The following is an 18,144-nucleotide window of genomic DNA, read 5'->3' as shown; positions in this document are numbered from 1 at the left end:
AAACGGGAAGAAAATCCGATGAAAGTTGCCCTTTATAGAACGAAATGAATTCTCAAACGCCTGTAACATCAAGCCCATTCATTGAGTCTCCCTCACGGCTTTATCTCGACTAATTCACCATCACAGTCGCTGGGATGGTTCAACTCAAGTCTCAGTTTCAGCTAAAGTTGAGAAAATCGGCGACATGTATTCCAACAGCCGTTTTGAATGTGTCGACCGTTACGTCGGCACGGGGAAGGAAGGAGAGAGGAGAAGGGAAGGAGAGAGGAGAGAACGTTCCCAGGACTTCATTATTTAAATTATCACTGAGTAAAAATACAGCGACTGAATACTGAAGTTCGGGATCCAATCGAAGTGTAATTATATTTTTCCATATCCCTGAGGTGTACATACAGAGTTTGTTTTAAGCGAGTCAACTCTTTTCCAACCATGGAATTAAACAATACAGTACTTCAAAAATTTACATAATAATGTAAACTAACTATGGAATATAATATTTATTAATAACGTTTGGTTTTAATCTATTTTTACTTTGTAAAGCGAAAAGTTATCGATACATTAAAGTTTTAAAATGAAGAAGAGTCATGGGCTCCATAGGCCGACGATCGGCTTCTGTATGCTCTGTATGGCTGGATGATTGGATGTGCATTTTAAGACTCAATCAACACGTCTTCGATCATGAATTACTTTCAGAACGACTAGAACGAGGTAATGCCTGTTTCGTTCGGAGCGATTATACACCACCCAAAGAAAGTGCGTTCCACAGCTACAGGAACGACAATCGTGAAATCTTTATTTATTTATTTTTAATAATAATAATAATAATAATGCATTTATTTTATATAGCGCTTTTCAGGAAGCCCAAAGACGCTTTGACAGAGTGCAAAACATAATGCATAGCAAAACATAAAAACAATTGCAAAAAAAGAAGAATCAATAGGGAAATATTCAAAGCACAAAGGAGGGAGAAGGAGAGGAGATAGTCAGGGGTTAGATGCTGTGGGTTAAATGTTGAATGCAGTGTTGAACAGGTGGGTCTTGAGTGATGTTTTGAATGTGGTGAGTGAGGAGGAGTCTCTGATGGTGTGAGGTAGCGAGTTCCAGAGGGTGGGAGCAGCGATGGAGAAGGCCCTGTCCCCCCAGGATCTAAATTTGGTCCGGATGGGGGGGGGTCAGGAGGTTGGTACCAGCAGAGCGGAGGTTGCGGGTGGGAGTGTGTCTGGAGAGGAGGTCAGCCAGGTAGGATGGGGCCAGGTTATGGAGGGCTTTGTAGGTCAAGAGGAGGATTTTGTACTGGATTCTCTGGGAGATGGGGAGCCAGTGAAGCTTGTAAAGGACGGGGGTGATGTGGTCACGGGTCCGGGAATGGGTGAGTAGACGGGCAGCGGAGTTCTGAATGTATTGGAGTTTATTGGTGATTGTTGAGGGTGAACCCTAAAGGAGGCTATTGCAGTAGTCCAGACGGGAAGTGATGAAGGCGTGGATGAGGGTTTCTGCAGCCACGGAGGAGAGGGATGGACGGAGACGGGCGATGTTTTTCAGGTGAAAGAAGGCTGTCTTTGTGATCTGTTTAGTGTATTTGTCGAAGGAGAGGGTTTGGTCAAAGATGATGCCAAGATTCCGGATGTGAGGGGAGGTGGATACTGGGAAACCGTCGATGTTGAGGGCAAAGTTATGGGTGGACTTGGTGAGCGTTTTTGGGCCAATGATGATTATTTCAGATTTATCACAGTTAAGCTTGAGGAAGTTGATTTGAAGCCAGGATTTTATTTCAGTGATGCAGTTTGTCAGGATAGAGTGGGTGGCGGTGGAGATGGACTTGGTGGAGATGAAAAGCTGGATGTCATCGGCGAAGCAGTGGAATTGGAGACCATGACGGCGGATTAAGTGACCGAGGGGGGACAGGTAAAGGATGAAGAGGAGGGGGCCAAGAACTGAACCTTGGGGGACACCTTGGGGGAGGGGAGCAGTGGGGGATTTGCAGTTATTGATGGAGATGAACTGACGTCTGTCAGAGAGGTATGATTTAATCCAAGAGAGGGCAGTGCCGGTAATGTTAAAGGTGGTTTCAAGTCGGGTGAGGAGGATGGTGTGATCGATGGTGTCAAAGGCGGCGCTGAGGTCGAGGAGGATGAGAATGTTGAGGTTGCCAGCGTCAGAGGAGAGGAGAAGGTCGTTGGTGATTTTGAGGAGAGCAGTTTCAGTACTGTGGTTGGAGCGGAATCCGGATTGGAATGTTTCATACAGGTTATTGGCAGAGAGGTGATGTTTGAGTTGAGTGGCTACAGCGCGTTCCAAAACCTTTGACAGAAAGGGTAGGTTGGAGATGGGTCTGAAGTTATTTAGGGTGTCAGGGTTTAGTCCAGGTTTTTTCAGAATGGGGGTAACAGCAGCAATTTTGAGGGATGGTGGGACGATGCCTGTAGACAGGGAGGAGTTTATTGTTGCAATGATAAGTGGAGAGAGAGCAGGAAGGGAGGCCTTGACAAAGCTGGAGGGGATGGGGTCAAGAGTGCAGGTGGCAGTTTTCATTCCGATGAGGAGTTCAGAGAGGTCAGTAGGGGAGACTGGGGAGAATTGAGACAGGGGATGGCAGGATAAGGGGGGGCAGGTGGTTTGAGGGGGAGCGGGTGCGGCGGTGGTCAAGCTGTTGTCGATGTTTTCAATTTTGCGTTGGAAGAATGAAAGGAAGGAGATGCAGTTGTCTATTGTGAATGACTGGGTGGTGGTGTTCAGGGGGCTGAGGAGTTTGTTTATTGTAGACAAGAGTGGTTTTGGGTTTCCGGAGCCAGAGTGGATAATTTGAGAGTAGTAGGCGGAGCGGGCGCGGGAGAGGGCATCTTTATAGTGTTGTATGTGGTCCTTGTAGGCCTGGGAGTGAACTGTGAGACCTGTTTTATTGCGGAGTCTTTCAAGTTGGCGAGCACGAGTTTTCATCAGGCGGAGTTCAGGGGTAAACCAGGGAGCAGAATGGGTGAAAGAAACTGTTTTGGTTTTTATAGGCGCAAGTTGGTCAAGGCAGGAGGAGAGAGTGTGGTTGTAGTAGTCAGTGAGGTCAGAAGGGGTGTGGAGGTCAACGAAGGGAGAAGTGGACATTTTTTCAGAGAGGGTCGATGAGAATGAGGTAGGTGAAAGAGCGTTTAGCTTACGGAAGTTGATAGTGCGATAATGCCTTGGTGCTGGGGTGGGGATGTTGATGGTCAGAGTGATGGCTAGGTGGTCAGAGAGAGTGAGGTCGGAGCCAGAGAGATGGTGCAAAATTAGTCCAGTAGAGCAGACAAGGTCCAAAATGTGACCATGGTTATGGGTAGGAAAGTCGACATGTTGAGTGAGGTTAAAGCAGGTGAGTAAATCAGTGAAGTCAGTGGTTAGCGTGGAGTCAGTGGAGTCCATGTGGATATTGAAATCACCAAGGAGGAGGATTGAGGGGGAGAGGGAACATAGCTGGGTCAGAAAGTAGGAGAAGTCAGACAGGAATGATGGGTGTGGTTTGGGAGGGCGGTAGACAACAGCCATGTTCCCTCTCCCTCCCTCCTCATGTTCCCTCCCTCAATTTAAATCGTGAAATCTTTAATTTAATTAAATTGAAAAAAAATTGTTTTCGCATGAGTTTCCATGTGTGTGTGTCACCCACTCTCCGGTGTGTGTGAGAGTGAGGAGCGATTGGAGAGGAGTGTGAGGGATTGGAGGGGAGTGTGAGGGATTGGAGAGGAGTGTGAGGAAGTATTGGAGAGGAGTGTGAGGAAGTATTGGAGAGGAGTGTGAGGAAGTATTGGAGAGGAGTGTGAGGAAGTATTGGAGAGGAGTGTGAGGAAGTATTGGAGAGGAGTGTGAGGAGGTATTGGAGGGGAGTGTGAGGAGGTATTGGAGGGGAGTGTGAGGAGGAGTGGGATTGCAGAGGCGTGAGGGTGGAGAGAGGAGAGTGTCAGGTGGAGAGGAGTGAGGGGGCACATATTATGTGAAATATATAAATTGTGTTCATTACACCATTTCTGGATCTGATGAATTGCCAGTAACCATTTTGTAAAATTTAATGTGCAGCATCTAAATCAAGATGTCCAAATGTCACACACATCCATGCCCGTGGGATTCCCACGGGTGACCCCACTAGTACTAATATAATCTAGTAAACTAAGTAAAGTAAAAGTAATACCAAGTAAAATAACTAAGTAAAGTTAATACTAGCAAATATAATCAGAACACTGCAATCCCTTTGTCGTTATTGTAAACTTTCTAGATTTAAGCGGTGTATGGTTGGTTCATTGTTGACTCGAAACATAGAATAAACCAGTGTCTCGATGCAAAAAAAAATTAAATATTGATATTATAGGAGAATCTTGGCGGAATCTTGACATCCGGAATCTTGGCGTCATCTTTGACCAAACCCTTTCCTTTCCTTGGACAGTAAATACATTATACACTTCCGGGTTCGGTTGCGAGAGGACGCTGGCGTTGCATATTCGCCGCTTCTCCGACTGGATGGATGTACAGGGTCTGCTTCTACCTTTCTGACCTGACATCTCACACCTGTCCTGCCTTTTCACACCCGCACGTGCCGCGTGTTCTCCGGCTGGATAACGGAATCTGCTTTTGATGGTACGGAATACGGAATTCGAAAGGCCCGCTCCCGTTGATTGTGGCCGTGGCCTTGTTTGCCGGTGGCCTTGTGGCCTTGTTTGCCGCTGTGGTCTTGATTAGCGGCTGCAGTCGTTTGCCGCTGCGTTTGCCGCTGCGTTTGCCGCTGCGTTTGCCGCTTTGCCTCCTCGACCTTGGCCTCGTACTCGTCCCTTCGCTCCTGCCTGGCATGGCTCTGAAGTACTCCGCTGCAAGGCTTCTTCTGCTCAATACCCGCTCCACCCCATCATGCATCTCTGCCATCAAATCAAATGGACTCCTCCGACGACCCAGGTACATTCACCGTGGCTCCGGTCGCAAGTTTGTTTATTTGCAATCAGGTCACTCCATCCCCGTCCTCTGGTCGGCTCAGCGCACTCTCACTCTTCGTCCCAGCGCACCTGGTCACAGCAACCCACACGATCGCACCTCTTGCCTACGAACCCTGGCTAAATCACCTGAATTCATCCCTGCTGTTCAAAACAACATCAAGCTCACCCTGTTCAACACCCGGTCCCTCAACAATAAATGCCTCATCCTGAACGAATACATCCTGGATAACAAACTGGACTTTCTCTGTCTCACCGAAACCTGGCAACAACCTCTGGACTACTACACACTCAACCTCACCACACCCAATGGATATTCCTACGTCAATAAACCACGCTCGGAGGGCCGAGGTGGTGGAATTGCCGTTATCCACCGTCAAGACATCAAGACCAACCTCATCTCCATCTCATCTGCTCCATCATTTGAACACCTGGCTTTAAAACTCTCTGGTCACACGCAGTCAGTCATGGCTGTCGTCTACCGCCCTCCCAAACCACACCCATCATTCCTGTCTGACTTCTCCTACTTTCTGACCCAGCTATGTTCCCTCTCCCCCTCAATCCTCCTCCTTGGTGATTTCAATATCCACATGGACTCCACTGACTCCACAATAACCACTGACTTCACTGATTTACTCACCTGCTTTAACCTCACTCAACATGTCGACTTTCCTACCCATATCCGTGGTCACATTTTGGACCTTGTCTGCTCCACTGGATTAAATTTGCACCATCTCTATGGCTCCGACCTCACCCTCTCTGACCACTTAGCCATCACTCTGACCATCAACATCCCCGCCCCAACACCAAGGCATTATCGCACAATCAACTTCCGTAAGCTAAACGCTCTTTCACCTACCTCATTCTCATCCACCCTCTCTGAAAAAATGTCCACTTCTCCCTTCATTGACCTCCACACCCCTTCCGACCTCACTGACTACTACAACCACACTCTCTCCTCCTGCCTTGACCAGCTTGCGCCTGTAAAAACCAAAACAGTTTCTTTCACCCATTCTGCTCCCTGGTTTACCCCTGAACTCCACCTGATGAAAACTCGTGCTCGCCAACTTGAAAGACTCCGCAATAAAACGGGTCTCACAGTTCACTCCCAAGCCTACAAGGACCACATACAACACTACAAAGATGCCCTCTCCCGCGCCCGCTCTGCCTACTACTCTCAAATTATCCACTCTGGCTCCGGAAACCCAAAAGCACTCTTCTCGACAATAAACAAACTCCTCCGCCCCCTGAACACCACCACCCAGTCATTCACAGTAGACAACTGCATCTCCTTCCTCTCTTTCTTCCAACGCAAAATTGACAACATCTACAACAGCTTGACCACCGCCGCACCCGCTCCCCCTCCAACCACCTGCCCCCCCTTGTCCTGCCATCCCCTGTCTCGGTTCTCCCCAATCTCTCCTACTGACCTCTCTGAACTCCTCATAGGAATGAAAACTGCCACCTGCACTCTTGACCCCATCCCCTCCAGCTTTGTCAAAGCCTCCCTCCCTGCTCTCTCTCCACTTATCATTGCAACAATAAACTCCTCCCTGTCTACAGGCATCGTCCCACCTTCCCTCAAAATTGCTGCTGTTACCCCCATTCTAAAAAAACCTGGTCTAAACCCTGACACCCTAAACAACTTCAGACCCATCTCCAACCTACCCTTTCTGTCAAAAGTTTTGGAACGCGCTGTAGCCACTCAACTCAAACATCATCTCTCTGCCAATAACTTGTATGAAACATTCCAATCCGGATTCCGCTCCAACCACAGTACTGAAACTGCTCTCCTCAAAATCACCAACGACCTTCTCCTCTCCTCTGACGCTGGCAACCTCAACATTCTCGTCCTCCTCGACCTCAGCGCTGCCTTTGACACCATCGATCACACTATCCTCCTCACCCGACTTGAATCCACCTTTAACGTCACCGGCACTGCCCTCTCTTGGATTAAATCATACCTCTCTGACAGATGCCAGTTCATCTCCATCAATAACTGCAAATCCCCCACTGCTCCCCTCCCCCAAGGTGTCCCCCAAGGTTCAGTTCTTGGCCCCCTCCTCTTCATCCTTTACCTGTCCCCGCTCGGTCACTTAATCCGCCGTCATGGTCTCCAATTCCACTGCTTCGCCGATGACATCCAGCTTTTCATCTCCACCAAGTCCGTCTCCACCGACACCCACTCTATCCTGACAAACTGCATCACTGAAATAAAATCCTGGCTTCAAATCAACTTCCTCAAGCTTAACTGTGATAAATCTGAAATAATCATCATTGGCCCAAAAACGCTCACAAAATCCACCCATAACTTTGCCCTCAACATCGACGGTATCCCAGTATCCACCTCCCCTCACATCCGGAATCTTGGCGTCATCTTTGACCAAACCCTTTCCTTCGACAAATACACTAAACAGATCACAAAGTCAGCCTTCTTTCACCTGAAAAACATTGCCCGTCTCCGCTCATCCCTCTCCTCCACGGCTGCAGAAACCCTCATCCACGCCTTCATCACCTCCCGTCTGGACTACTGCAATAGCCTCCTCTATGGTTCACCCTCAAAAATCACCAATAAACTCCAATACATTCAGAACTCCGCTGCCCGTCTACTCACTCATTCCCGGACCCGTGACCACATCACCCCCGTCCTTTACAAGCTTCACTGGCTCCCCATCCCCCAGAGAATCCAGTACAAAATCCTCCTCTTGACATACAAAGCCCTCCATAACCTGGCCCCATCCTACCTGGCTGACCTCCTCTCCAGACACACTCCCACCCGCAACCTCCGCTCTGCTGGTACCAACCTCCTGACCCCCTCCATCCGGACCAAATTCAGATCCTGGGGGGACAGGGCCTTCTCCATCGCTGCTCCCACCCTCTGGAACTCACTACCTCACACCATCAGAGACTCCTCCTCACTCACCACATTCAAAACATCACTAAAGACCCACCTGTTCAACGCTGCATTCAACATTCAACCCACAGCATTTAACCCCTGACTATCTCTTCTCCTTCTCCCTCCTTTTGCTTTAAATATTTCCCTATTGATTCTTGTCTTGTCTTTTTGATTCTTGTCTTATATATATGCCGTATATCGCTGCTGTTTGTTTTCTTGATTCTTGTCTTTTTGCAATTGTTGTTTTCATGTATTGTTATGCATTATGTTTTCCACTCTGTCAAAGCGCCTTTGGGCTTCTGGAAAAGCGCTATACAAAATAAATGAATTATTATTATTATTATTATTATTATTTGCTAACTGGTATCCCCACCCAGGTGATACTATCCTCTTCAACTTAAGTACCAAGCCCGGCTCCACCGATGTTAGACTTTTGGTCTTTTTATCTTTCACCATGTTCCCTGATTGTGTTTGTACCATCATGTGCTTTTTTTATCTTTCACCATGTTCCCTTATTAGTCCCCTACCGGTGTTCACCGGAGGGGACTATAGGTTTGCACGCCGTCTCTCCGTCCGTCAGTCTGTCAGTCCGTCACGCAAAGAACAGTTTTCCGGACTTTTCTTCTAAACTCTTAATGCTAATGATTTCAAACTTGGCACATGGTTACCTCATGATAAGTTACAGATCAAGTTCGAACTTCACGACGTTTCGATCATTTTTGACAAAGTTATGGCACTTTGAACTTTGGGAATTCTGATAATTCTGATGATCCTTAACTCAGTGCCATTTTAAGTTTTAATTTCCTTTTAAAAAGATTTTCTCTGCAATAATTGGTCTGATTGAGAGCAAATTTTCACAGTAGGGGGGAATCGGTCTGTGGAATATTTTAATGGTAATTATGACGTCACAGATCATGTGGTTCGGCCGCCATATTGTTTTTCGTGAAAACACGAAAACCCCTTTTTCTCTGCAACGGCTGAACAGATCGAGGCCAAACTTTGCAGGCAGAATCGCATACCCATGACGAACAAAAAGGTCAGCGAACATGACGTCATGCGTCACATGGTTTCAGAGTTATGACGTTTTTAAGCATGAACCTTTAAAACCAAGCTCCTCCCTCATTTTTGAGGGATATCGTTAATTAAACGAAAATATATATTTTTTAAATGGATATCTCTTGAATCGCCAGTACCTCAGACCATGAGTTGGTAATTATATAATTCACACAGTGCAATACGTGCAGGCCGCTCCACGGAGCGACCTTGCGGGCTTATCAACGAGGCGAGGCGTGACACACATGTGTCTCAGCATACCTCAGATCAAGTTTGAAAACCAGCATCAACCGTGCATAAATTTGCAGATGCGATCATTTTTGACAAAGTTATGGCACTTTGAACTTTGGTAGGGGACATGTATTGCAGCGCAATACTCAGAATGCTTGTTGTGTTTGTTCCATCATATGCTTTTTTATCTTTCACCATGTTCCCTTATTGTGTTTGTTCCATCATATGCTTTTTTATCTTTCACCATGTTCCCTTATTGTGTTTGTTCCATCAAATGCTTTTTTATCTTTTACCATGTTCCCTTATTGTGTTTGTTCCATCAAATGCTTTTTTAAATCTTTTACCATGTTCCCTTATTGTGTTTGTACCATCATATGCTTTTTTACCTTTTACCATGTTCCCTTATTGTGTTTGTACCATCAAATGCTTTTTTACCTTTCACCATGTTCCCTTATTGTGTTTGTTCCATCAAATGCTTTTTTACCTTTCACCATGTTCCCTTATTGTGTTTGTACCATCAAATGCTTTTTTACCTTTCACCATGTTCCCTTATTGTGTTTGTTCCATCAAATGCTTTTTTACCTTTCACCATGTTCCCTTATTGTGTTTGTTCTATCAAATGCTTTTTTACCTTTCACCATGTTCCCTTATTGTGTTTGTTCCATCATATGCTTTTTTATCTTTCACCATGTTCCCTTATTGTGTGTGTACCATCATATGCTTTTTTACCTTTCACCATGTTCCCTTATTGTGTTTGTTCCATCAAATGCTTTTTTACCTTTCACCATGTTCCCTTATTGTGTTTGTTCCATCAAATGCTTTTTTTTAACCTTTCACCATGTTCCCTTATTGTGTTTGTTCCATCAAATGCTTTTTTACCTTTCACCATGTTCCCTTATTGTGTTTGTTCCATCAAATGCTTTTTTATCTTTCACCATGTTCCCTTATTGTGTTTGTTCCATCAAATGCTTTTTTACCTTTCACCATGTTCCCTTATTGTGTTTGTACCATCAAATGCTTTTTTACCTTTCACCATGTTCCCTTATTGTGTTTGTTCCATCAAATGCTTTTTTACCTTTCACCATGTTCCCTTATTGTGTTTGTTTCATCAAATGCTTTTTTATCTTTCACCATGTTCCCTTATTGTGTTTGTTCCATCAAATGCTTTTTTACCTTTCACCATGTTCCCTTGTTGTGTTTGTTCCATCAAATGCTTTTTTACCTTTCACCATGTTCCCTTGTGTTTGTACCATCAAATGCTTTTTTATCTTTCACCATGTTCCCTTATTGTGTTTGTTCCATCAAATGCTTTTTTACCTTTTACCATGTTCCCTTATTGTGTTTGTTCCATCAAATGCTTTTTTTACCTTTCACCATGTTCCCTTATTGTGTTTGTTCCATCAAATGCTTTTTTACCTTTCACCATGTTCCCTTATTGTGTTTGTTCCATCAAATGCTTTTTTATCTTTTGCTATGTTCCCTTATTGTGTTTGTTCCATCAAATGCTTTTTTTATCTTTTACCATGTTCCCTTATTGTGTTTGTACCATCAAATGCTTTTTTACCTTTCACCATGTTCCCTTATTGTGTTTGTTCCATCAAATGCTTTTTTACCTTTCACCATGTTCCCTTATTGTGTTTGTTCCATCAAATGCTTTTTTACCTTTCACCATGTTCCCTTATTGTGTTTGTTCTATCAAATGCTTTTTTATCTTTTACCATGTTCCCTTATTGTGTTTGTACCATCAAATGCTTTTTTACCTTTCACCATGTTCCCTTATTGTGTTTGTTCCATCAAATGCTTTTTTACCTTTCACCATGTTCCCTTATTGTGTTTGTTCCATCAAATGCTTTTTTACCTTTCACCATGTTCCCTTATTGTGTTTGTTCTATCAAATGCTTTTTTACCTTTCACCATGTTCCCTTATTGTGTTTGTTCTATCAAATGCTTTTTTACCTTTCACCATGTTCCCTTATTGTGTTTGTTCCATCAAATGCTTTTTTACCTTTCACCATGTTCCCTTATTGTGTTTGTACCATCATATGCTTTTTTATCTTTCACCATGTTCCCTTATTGTGTTTGTTCCATCAAATGCTTTTTTATCTTTCACCATGTTCCCTTATTGTGTTTGTTCCATCAAATGCTTTTTTACCTTTCACCATGTTCCCTTATTGTGTTTGTACCATCATATGCTTTTTTACCTTTCACCATGTTCCCTTATTGTGTTTGTTCCATCAAATGCTTTTTTTACCTTTCACCATGTTCCCTTATTGTGTTTGTTCCATCATATGCTTTTTTATCTTTCACCATGTTCCCTTATTGTGTTTGTTCCATCAAATGCTTTTTTATCTTTCACCATGTTCCCTTATTGTGTTTGTTCCATCAAATGCTTTTTTTATCTTTCACCATGTTCCCTTATTGTGTTTGTTCCATCAAATGCTTTTTTACCTTTCACCATGTTCCCTTATTGTGTTTGTTCTATCAAATGCTTTTTTACCTTTCACCATGTTCCCTTATTGTGTTTGTACCATCAAATGCTTTTTTACCTTTCACCATGTTCCCTTATTGTGTTTGTACCATCATATGCTTTTTTACCTTTCACCATGTTCCCTTATTGTGTTTGTTCCATCAAATGCTTTTTTACCTTTCACCATGTTCCCTTATTGTGTTTGTTCCATCAAATGCTTTTTTACCTTTCACCATGTTCCCTTGTGTTTGTACCATCAAATGCTTTTTTACCTTTCACCATGTTCCCTTATTGTGTTTGTTCCATCAAATGCTTTTTTACCTTTCACCATGTTCCCTTATTGTGTTTGTTCCATCAAATGCTTTTTTATCTTTTACCATGTTCCCTTATTGTGTGTGTACCATCATATGCTTTTTTACCTTTCACCATGTTCCCTTATTGTGTTTGTTCCATCAAATGCTTTTTTATCTTTTACCATGTTCCCTTATTGTGTGTGTTCCATCAAATGCTTTTTTACCTTTCACCATGTTCCCTTATTGTGTTTGTTCCATCAAATGCTTTTTTTATCTTTTACCATGTTCCCTTATTGTGTTTGTTCCATCAAATGCTTTTTTACCTTTCACCATGTTCCCTTGTGTTTGTACCATCAAATGCTTTTTTACCTTTCACCATGTTCCCTTATTGTGTTTGTTCCATCAAATGCTTTTTTACCTTTCACCATGTTCCCTTATTGTGTTTGTTCCATCAAATGCTTTTTTATCTTTTGCTATGTTCCCTTATTGTGTTTGTACCATCAAATGCTTTTTTACCTTTCACCATGTTCCCTTATTGTGTTTGTTCCATCAAATGCTTTTTTACCTTTCACCATGTTCCCTTATTGTGTTTGTTCCATCAAATGCTTTTTTACCTTTCACCATGTTCCCTTATTGTGTTTGTTCTATCAAATGCTTTTTTATCTTTTACCATGTTCCCTTATTGTGTTTGTACCATCAAATGCTTTTTTACCTTTCACCATGTTCCCTTATTGTGTTTGTTCCATCAAATGCTTTTTTACCTTTCACCATGTTCCCTTATTGTGTTTGTTCCATCAAATGCTTTTTTACCTTTCACCATGTTCCCTTATTGTGTTTGTACCATCATATGCTTTTTTACCTTTCACCATGTTCCCTTATTGTGTTTGTTCCATCAAATGCTTTTTTTACCTTTCACCATGTTCCCTTATTGTGTTTGTTCCATCATATGCTTTTTTATCTTTCACCATGTTCCCTTATTGTGTTTGTTCCATCAAATGCTTTTTTATCTTTCACCATGTTCCCTTATTGTGTTTGTTCCATCAAATGCTTTTTTATCTTTCACCATGTTCCCTTATTGTGTTTGTTCCATCAAATGCTTTTTTACCTTTCACCATGTTCCCTTATTGTGTTTGTTCTATCAAATGCTTTTTTTACCTTTCACCATGTTCCCTTATTGTGTGTGTACCATCAAATGCTTTTTTACCTTTCACCATGTTCCCTTATTGTGTTTGTACCATCATATGCTTTTTTACCTTTCACCATGTTCCCTTATTGTGTTTGTTCCATCAAATGCTTTTTTTACCTTTCACCATGTTCCCTTATTGTGTTTGTTCCATCAAATGCTTTTTTTACCTTTCACCATGTTCCCTTATTGTGTTTGTTCCATCAAATGCTTTTTTACCTTTCACCATGTTCCCTTATTGTGTTTGTTCCATCAAATGCTTTTTTACCTTTCACCATGTTCCCTTATTGTGTTTGTTCCATCAAATGCTTTTTTTACCTTTCACCATGTTCCCTTATTGTGTTTGTTCCATCAAATGCTTTTTTTACCTTTCACCATGTTCCCTTATTGTGTGTGTACCATCATATGCTTTTTTATCTTTCACCATGTTCCCTTATTGTGTTTGTTCCATCAAATGCTTTTTTATCTTTCACCATGTTCCCTTATTGTGTTTGTTCCATCAAATGCTTTTTTACCTTTCACCATGTTCCCTTATTGTGTTTGTTCTATCAAATGCTTTTTTACCTTTCACCATGTTCCCTTATTGTGTGTGTACCATCAAATGCTTTTTTTACCTTTCACCATGTTCCCTTATTGTGTGTGTACCATCATATGCTTTTTTACCTTTCACCATGTTCCCTTGTTGTGTGTGTACCATCATATGCTTTTTTACCTTTCACCATGTTCCCTTATTGTGTGTGTACCATCAAATGCTTTTTTACCTTTCACCATGTTCCCTTATTGTGTGTGTACCATCAAATGCTTTTTTACCTTTCACCATGTTCCCTTATTGTGTGTGTACCATCATATGCTTTGTCCTATAAGGAGCCGATACATGGTGGCCCTTGTGGAAAGACTGGATGGTTGAGGATGAGCGGACCTTATCGGAGGAAACTCTGTCGGCCTGACAATAGTGTAACGAAAGAGGAGAGTAAATCGATAAACTTGAACCAAGGAGGGTAACGGGGTGCGAGTTTACGGAAGAACATGTGCATCCTGGTGGTGCTGAGGAGTAAAAAATGGTGGAAGAGCAAGCAAGATCAGACGAGAGGTGGCACAAGTCTGTGACTCCACAAACCCCTCTTGGCCACAACATTTGTTTCCCATTCGTATCTATTAACCTTTCTGTTCTTACTGATCTCCCACCTCTCTTGCAATTCTCCCACAACCCTTGGCTATCCATGAACCTCCATACTTCACTGAAAAGTATATAACCTTTGTCCAGCTATTACCCTCAGCCTCACTGTTGGTCTTAAACCACCTTATGCCTGATGGTTGCTGAACAACTGTTCCATGAGTTGTGTTTGACAAAAGTTGGGTCTTTCTTTGCCTTTGCTAGGTAACCTCTGCAGGTGCACTGGATATAGAGGAATCATAGAAGGTTACCAGACCTTTGTGAAGGTGAGTTGATCTTGTCCCAAGTAACGGGAAAACCTAGCATAGTATCCCCTTCGCCTGTCTCTCCCCTACTCTCTCACCTACTCCCTCTCCTCTCTCCACCACTCCCATCTCCCTCCCTCAATTCCCTCTCTCCCTTACTCTACTCTCCCACCCTGTCCCCTCTCTCCCCTACTCTCTCACCTACTCCCTCTCCTCTCTCCGCCACTCCCATCTCCCTCCCCAAATTCCCTCTCTCCCTTACTCTACTCTCCCACCCTGACCCCTCTCTCCCCCACTCCCATCTCCCTCCCCCAAATCCCTCTCTCCCATCTCCCTCCCCTACTCCCCTCCCTTCCCCACTCCCCTACTTCTCTCTCTTCCTCACTCCTCTCTCTCTCCCGCAATTCCCTCTCCCTCCCGTCTCCCATCTCTTCACCACTCATCTTCACGAGCTCTCGAACGGAATAGGTAACCATGCCAACAGTTTTTTTCAACCAAGTAAATCGATGATTACCAACAGTAAATAATTGGGTGAAGGTACAGGACAGGGGTTGGAGTTCAAAACCGAAAACATACGTTTTTGGGAGCAAAATATGTTTCCAGTGAAAGAAGATGTCATAGTGTGTGGACCTACATAGAAAAACTGTGCTGGGACCAGTATCACTAACAGCCGCCACATCGATGGCGATCTTACGCACCTGTGGCTGTGACGCTGCTTTATGAATAAAGAATTAATATTAATAAAAAGATGCACAAAAAACAATACTGGATTTTTTATTTATTTAATATTATAAAGGCTTGTGGGAGAGCAAGAACACAGAACAGACAAGGATGTTCACGGGATCAACAAAAGTTGACACAAAAAATAGATTCCAAATCCAAAAAGATCTCCACTGGTGTCCATGGCAGTAATAAAATAAAATAAAAGTCTGGTATAAAATAAAATCAGACAAGTAGAGGTACATTCAAAGTACACAGCCCCCGACCAAATAAATAAATAACATATCCTCCAGCGGGCGACATTGATGGGGCGCCTTCGACACATGGAGACGGAATTGGGAGGGAGCGGTGCACAATTATTATAATATTTCTTTATGTACAGAATCTATGCTCGTGTAAGAGCGAACACATTGAACATGAAAACGGCACAGTCACACAAAACATACAATGAAGGGAGCTGGAGACAAGAGGAGGAGAGAGGGAAGCACACAAGTACAACAACAGAACAGAACAGAGACATCGGTAGATCTGTGGAAGTGGGAGGGCTGGGGAGGAGGGAGGGGTACACGGTATAAAGCAAATGAACACTTCTAGGAATTTCAGGAAAGAAGTTGGGGGTTGAAAGAGGTGGATTTGAGGTGTTTTAATGGGGGTAGAAAAGATCAAGGATTTAGTTGGGGAAGACAAGAGATAGTGCTTGAAAGAGCTGAAGGGAGGAGAGGGATTAAAATTGGTGTGGGAGTTTGTTCTAGAGGCGGGAGAAAAGAGGAATGAAGGAGTGAAGGTGAGCAGAGAGTCTTGATTTTAGCAGTTTCACCATAAGAGGGATGCTGGTAGATCTTCTCCGTCCTGCCGGAATATTAGGGGGCCAGAGCACAGACAGAGCTTGGGGAGCTAGGCTGGAGAGGAGTCGGTAGAAGACAGAGAGACCACAAACCTGCCTGCGCCCTCAGAATCAGCCACCTCAGAAAATCAGAGAGAGAGAAAGGCCCTCAGAATCAGCTTCATCGCGGGAGATTCCAATGATTCTGAATGCTTTGGTTTCAACCGCGTGAAGCCGAGCTTGGTGTGAGGATGGAGCACCAGCCCAGAGGGGAGAACAGTATTCCATTGAGCTGCGGATGAAAGCTTTGTAAGTGGTGAGGAGCTCAGAAGTGCCCAGAAAGGACCGCATGATGGAGAATGCCCAGTCGGCGACTGGCTTTGGAGGCCAGCTTAGAAATGTGGTTTTCCCAGGAAAGATCATGGCAGATAGTGAGACCCAAAAGCTTGAGTGACAGAACTTATTTGAGAGGATTGTTGAGAAAGTAGATGGGAGGCTTGTCCAGATGGACTTTTCGGAGAGACCAAGTGAGAGTGTGAAATTTGCAAAGATTGAAAGACATGTTCCACTTGTTTGACCAGTTTGTGATTTTGTCCAGGTCTGCATAGAGTTTCCACTACTCCAGAGTCCAATGGCGGCGAGCTTTGCACCACTCCAGCCGACGCCTGGCATTGCGCATGATGATCTTAGGCTTGTGCGCGGTTGCTCGGCCATGGAAACCCATTTCATGAAGCTCCGGAGAACAGTTGTTGTGCTGACGCTGCTTCCAGAGGCAGTTTGGAACTCGGTAGTGAATGTTGCATCCGAGGACAGACGATTTTTACGCACTACGTGCTTCAGAACTTGGCGGTCCTGTTCTGTGAGCTTGTGTGGCCTACTGCTTTGTGGCCGAGCTGTTGTTGCTCCTAGACGTTTCGACTTCACAATAACAGCACTTGCAGTTGACCGGGGCAGCTCTAGCAGGGCAGAAATTTGACGATCTGACTTCTTGGAAATGTGGCATTCTATGACAGTCCCATGTTGAAAGTCACTGAGCTCTTCAGTACGGTCCATTCTACAGTGAATGTTTGTCTATGGAGATTGCATGGCTGTGTCCTCCCCTTCTCTCCCCATCTTGTGGACCACTCCCCTTTTTATATACTTTGTTTGCTTGTTTGTTTGATTTGTTTGTTTGATAAATGTTGGCTCTTTCACGAGCCTCGACTCTGTATACAAAAAAAAACTAAAAATAAACTCAGCAATGGGTGTGGCTGAAATAGCCAAATCCACTAATTAGAAGGGGTGTCCGCATACTTTTGGGCATATCGTGTACATACAAAGTACACTGCCCGCATGCCAAATAAATAAATAACGTCCTCTAGTGTGGCATTGCCGGGATGCCTTCGACGCCCGGAAATGCCGCCATGCAGCGCATAGAGACGGTATTGGGAGGGAGAGGTGTACAATAATTGATTGATTAATTGTGAAATTTAAATAAATGTCTAATAATTGTAAAATAATTAATTTCTTAATCAATTGGCTAATAGGATACCTACACCACCAGTGTTTCATCTGAATCTGTAACTTTTTGAAAACTAATTAAATGAAAATGAATTAACCAAAAATAAAATAATTAATCGATTAATTGATCAATCAATAAATCCAAAATATCCTTTATAGCCACATCACTTGGTCACTGTCATGTCCAAATATCAGCTTCCTAGCTCAAAAGGTAGTCAACGTGTGGCCCTGAATCGCAGTCACTGGTCGCAGTCAACGTGTGGCCCTGAATGGAAATCCCTCATCTCCCCTTCCTGTTGAGGCTGGAGTTCCCCAAGGTAGTGTTCTGGGCCTTGTGCTTTTTCTGGTCTTCATCAATGATCTCTCTGACTTTCTAGAAAATCCTCTCTATCTCTTTGCTGATGACTCCACTCCCTGCCACTCCATTCCTCATCCCTCAGATCGGCAATCAGCAGCCTCCTCACTCTCTGCAGACCTGGACAAAATCACAGACTGGGCAAACAATTGGAACATGTCTTTCAATCCTGACAAATCTCACACTCTGACCTTGTCTCCCCGAAAAGACCGACTGGACAACCCTCCCATCTACATTCTGAACAATCCTCTTAAAGAAGTT

At 43.6% G+C, this 18,144-nt stretch overlaps 1 protein-coding gene across 1 annotated transcript in view; it reads left to right on the top strand.

Moving 5' to 3' along the window:
• LOC144893223 (xanthine dehydrogenase/oxidase-like) overlaps window positions 1–18,144 on the top strand; it is a 268,917-nt gene that overhangs the window by 78,023 nt on the left and 172,750 nt on the right. The window contains exon 7 of the mRNA XM_078782951.1: window positions 14,445–14,506. Coding sequence (XP_078639077.1) covers window positions 14,445–14,506 — 62 coding nt within the window. The remainder of the gene's footprint in view (window positions 1–14,444; window positions 14,507–18,144) is intronic.

Source organism: Myxine glutinosa, chromosome 8, assembly GCF_964187855.1.
Source record: "Myxine glutinosa chromosome 8, kmMyxGlut1.1, whole genome shotgun sequence".
Classification (NCBI taxonomy): domain Eukaryota; kingdom Metazoa; phylum Chordata; class Myxini; order Myxiniformes; family Myxinidae; genus Myxine; species Myxine glutinosa.
The sequence above is the reverse complement of the archived record's forward strand: the minus strand, read 5'-3'. Positions and strand labels throughout refer to the sequence as shown.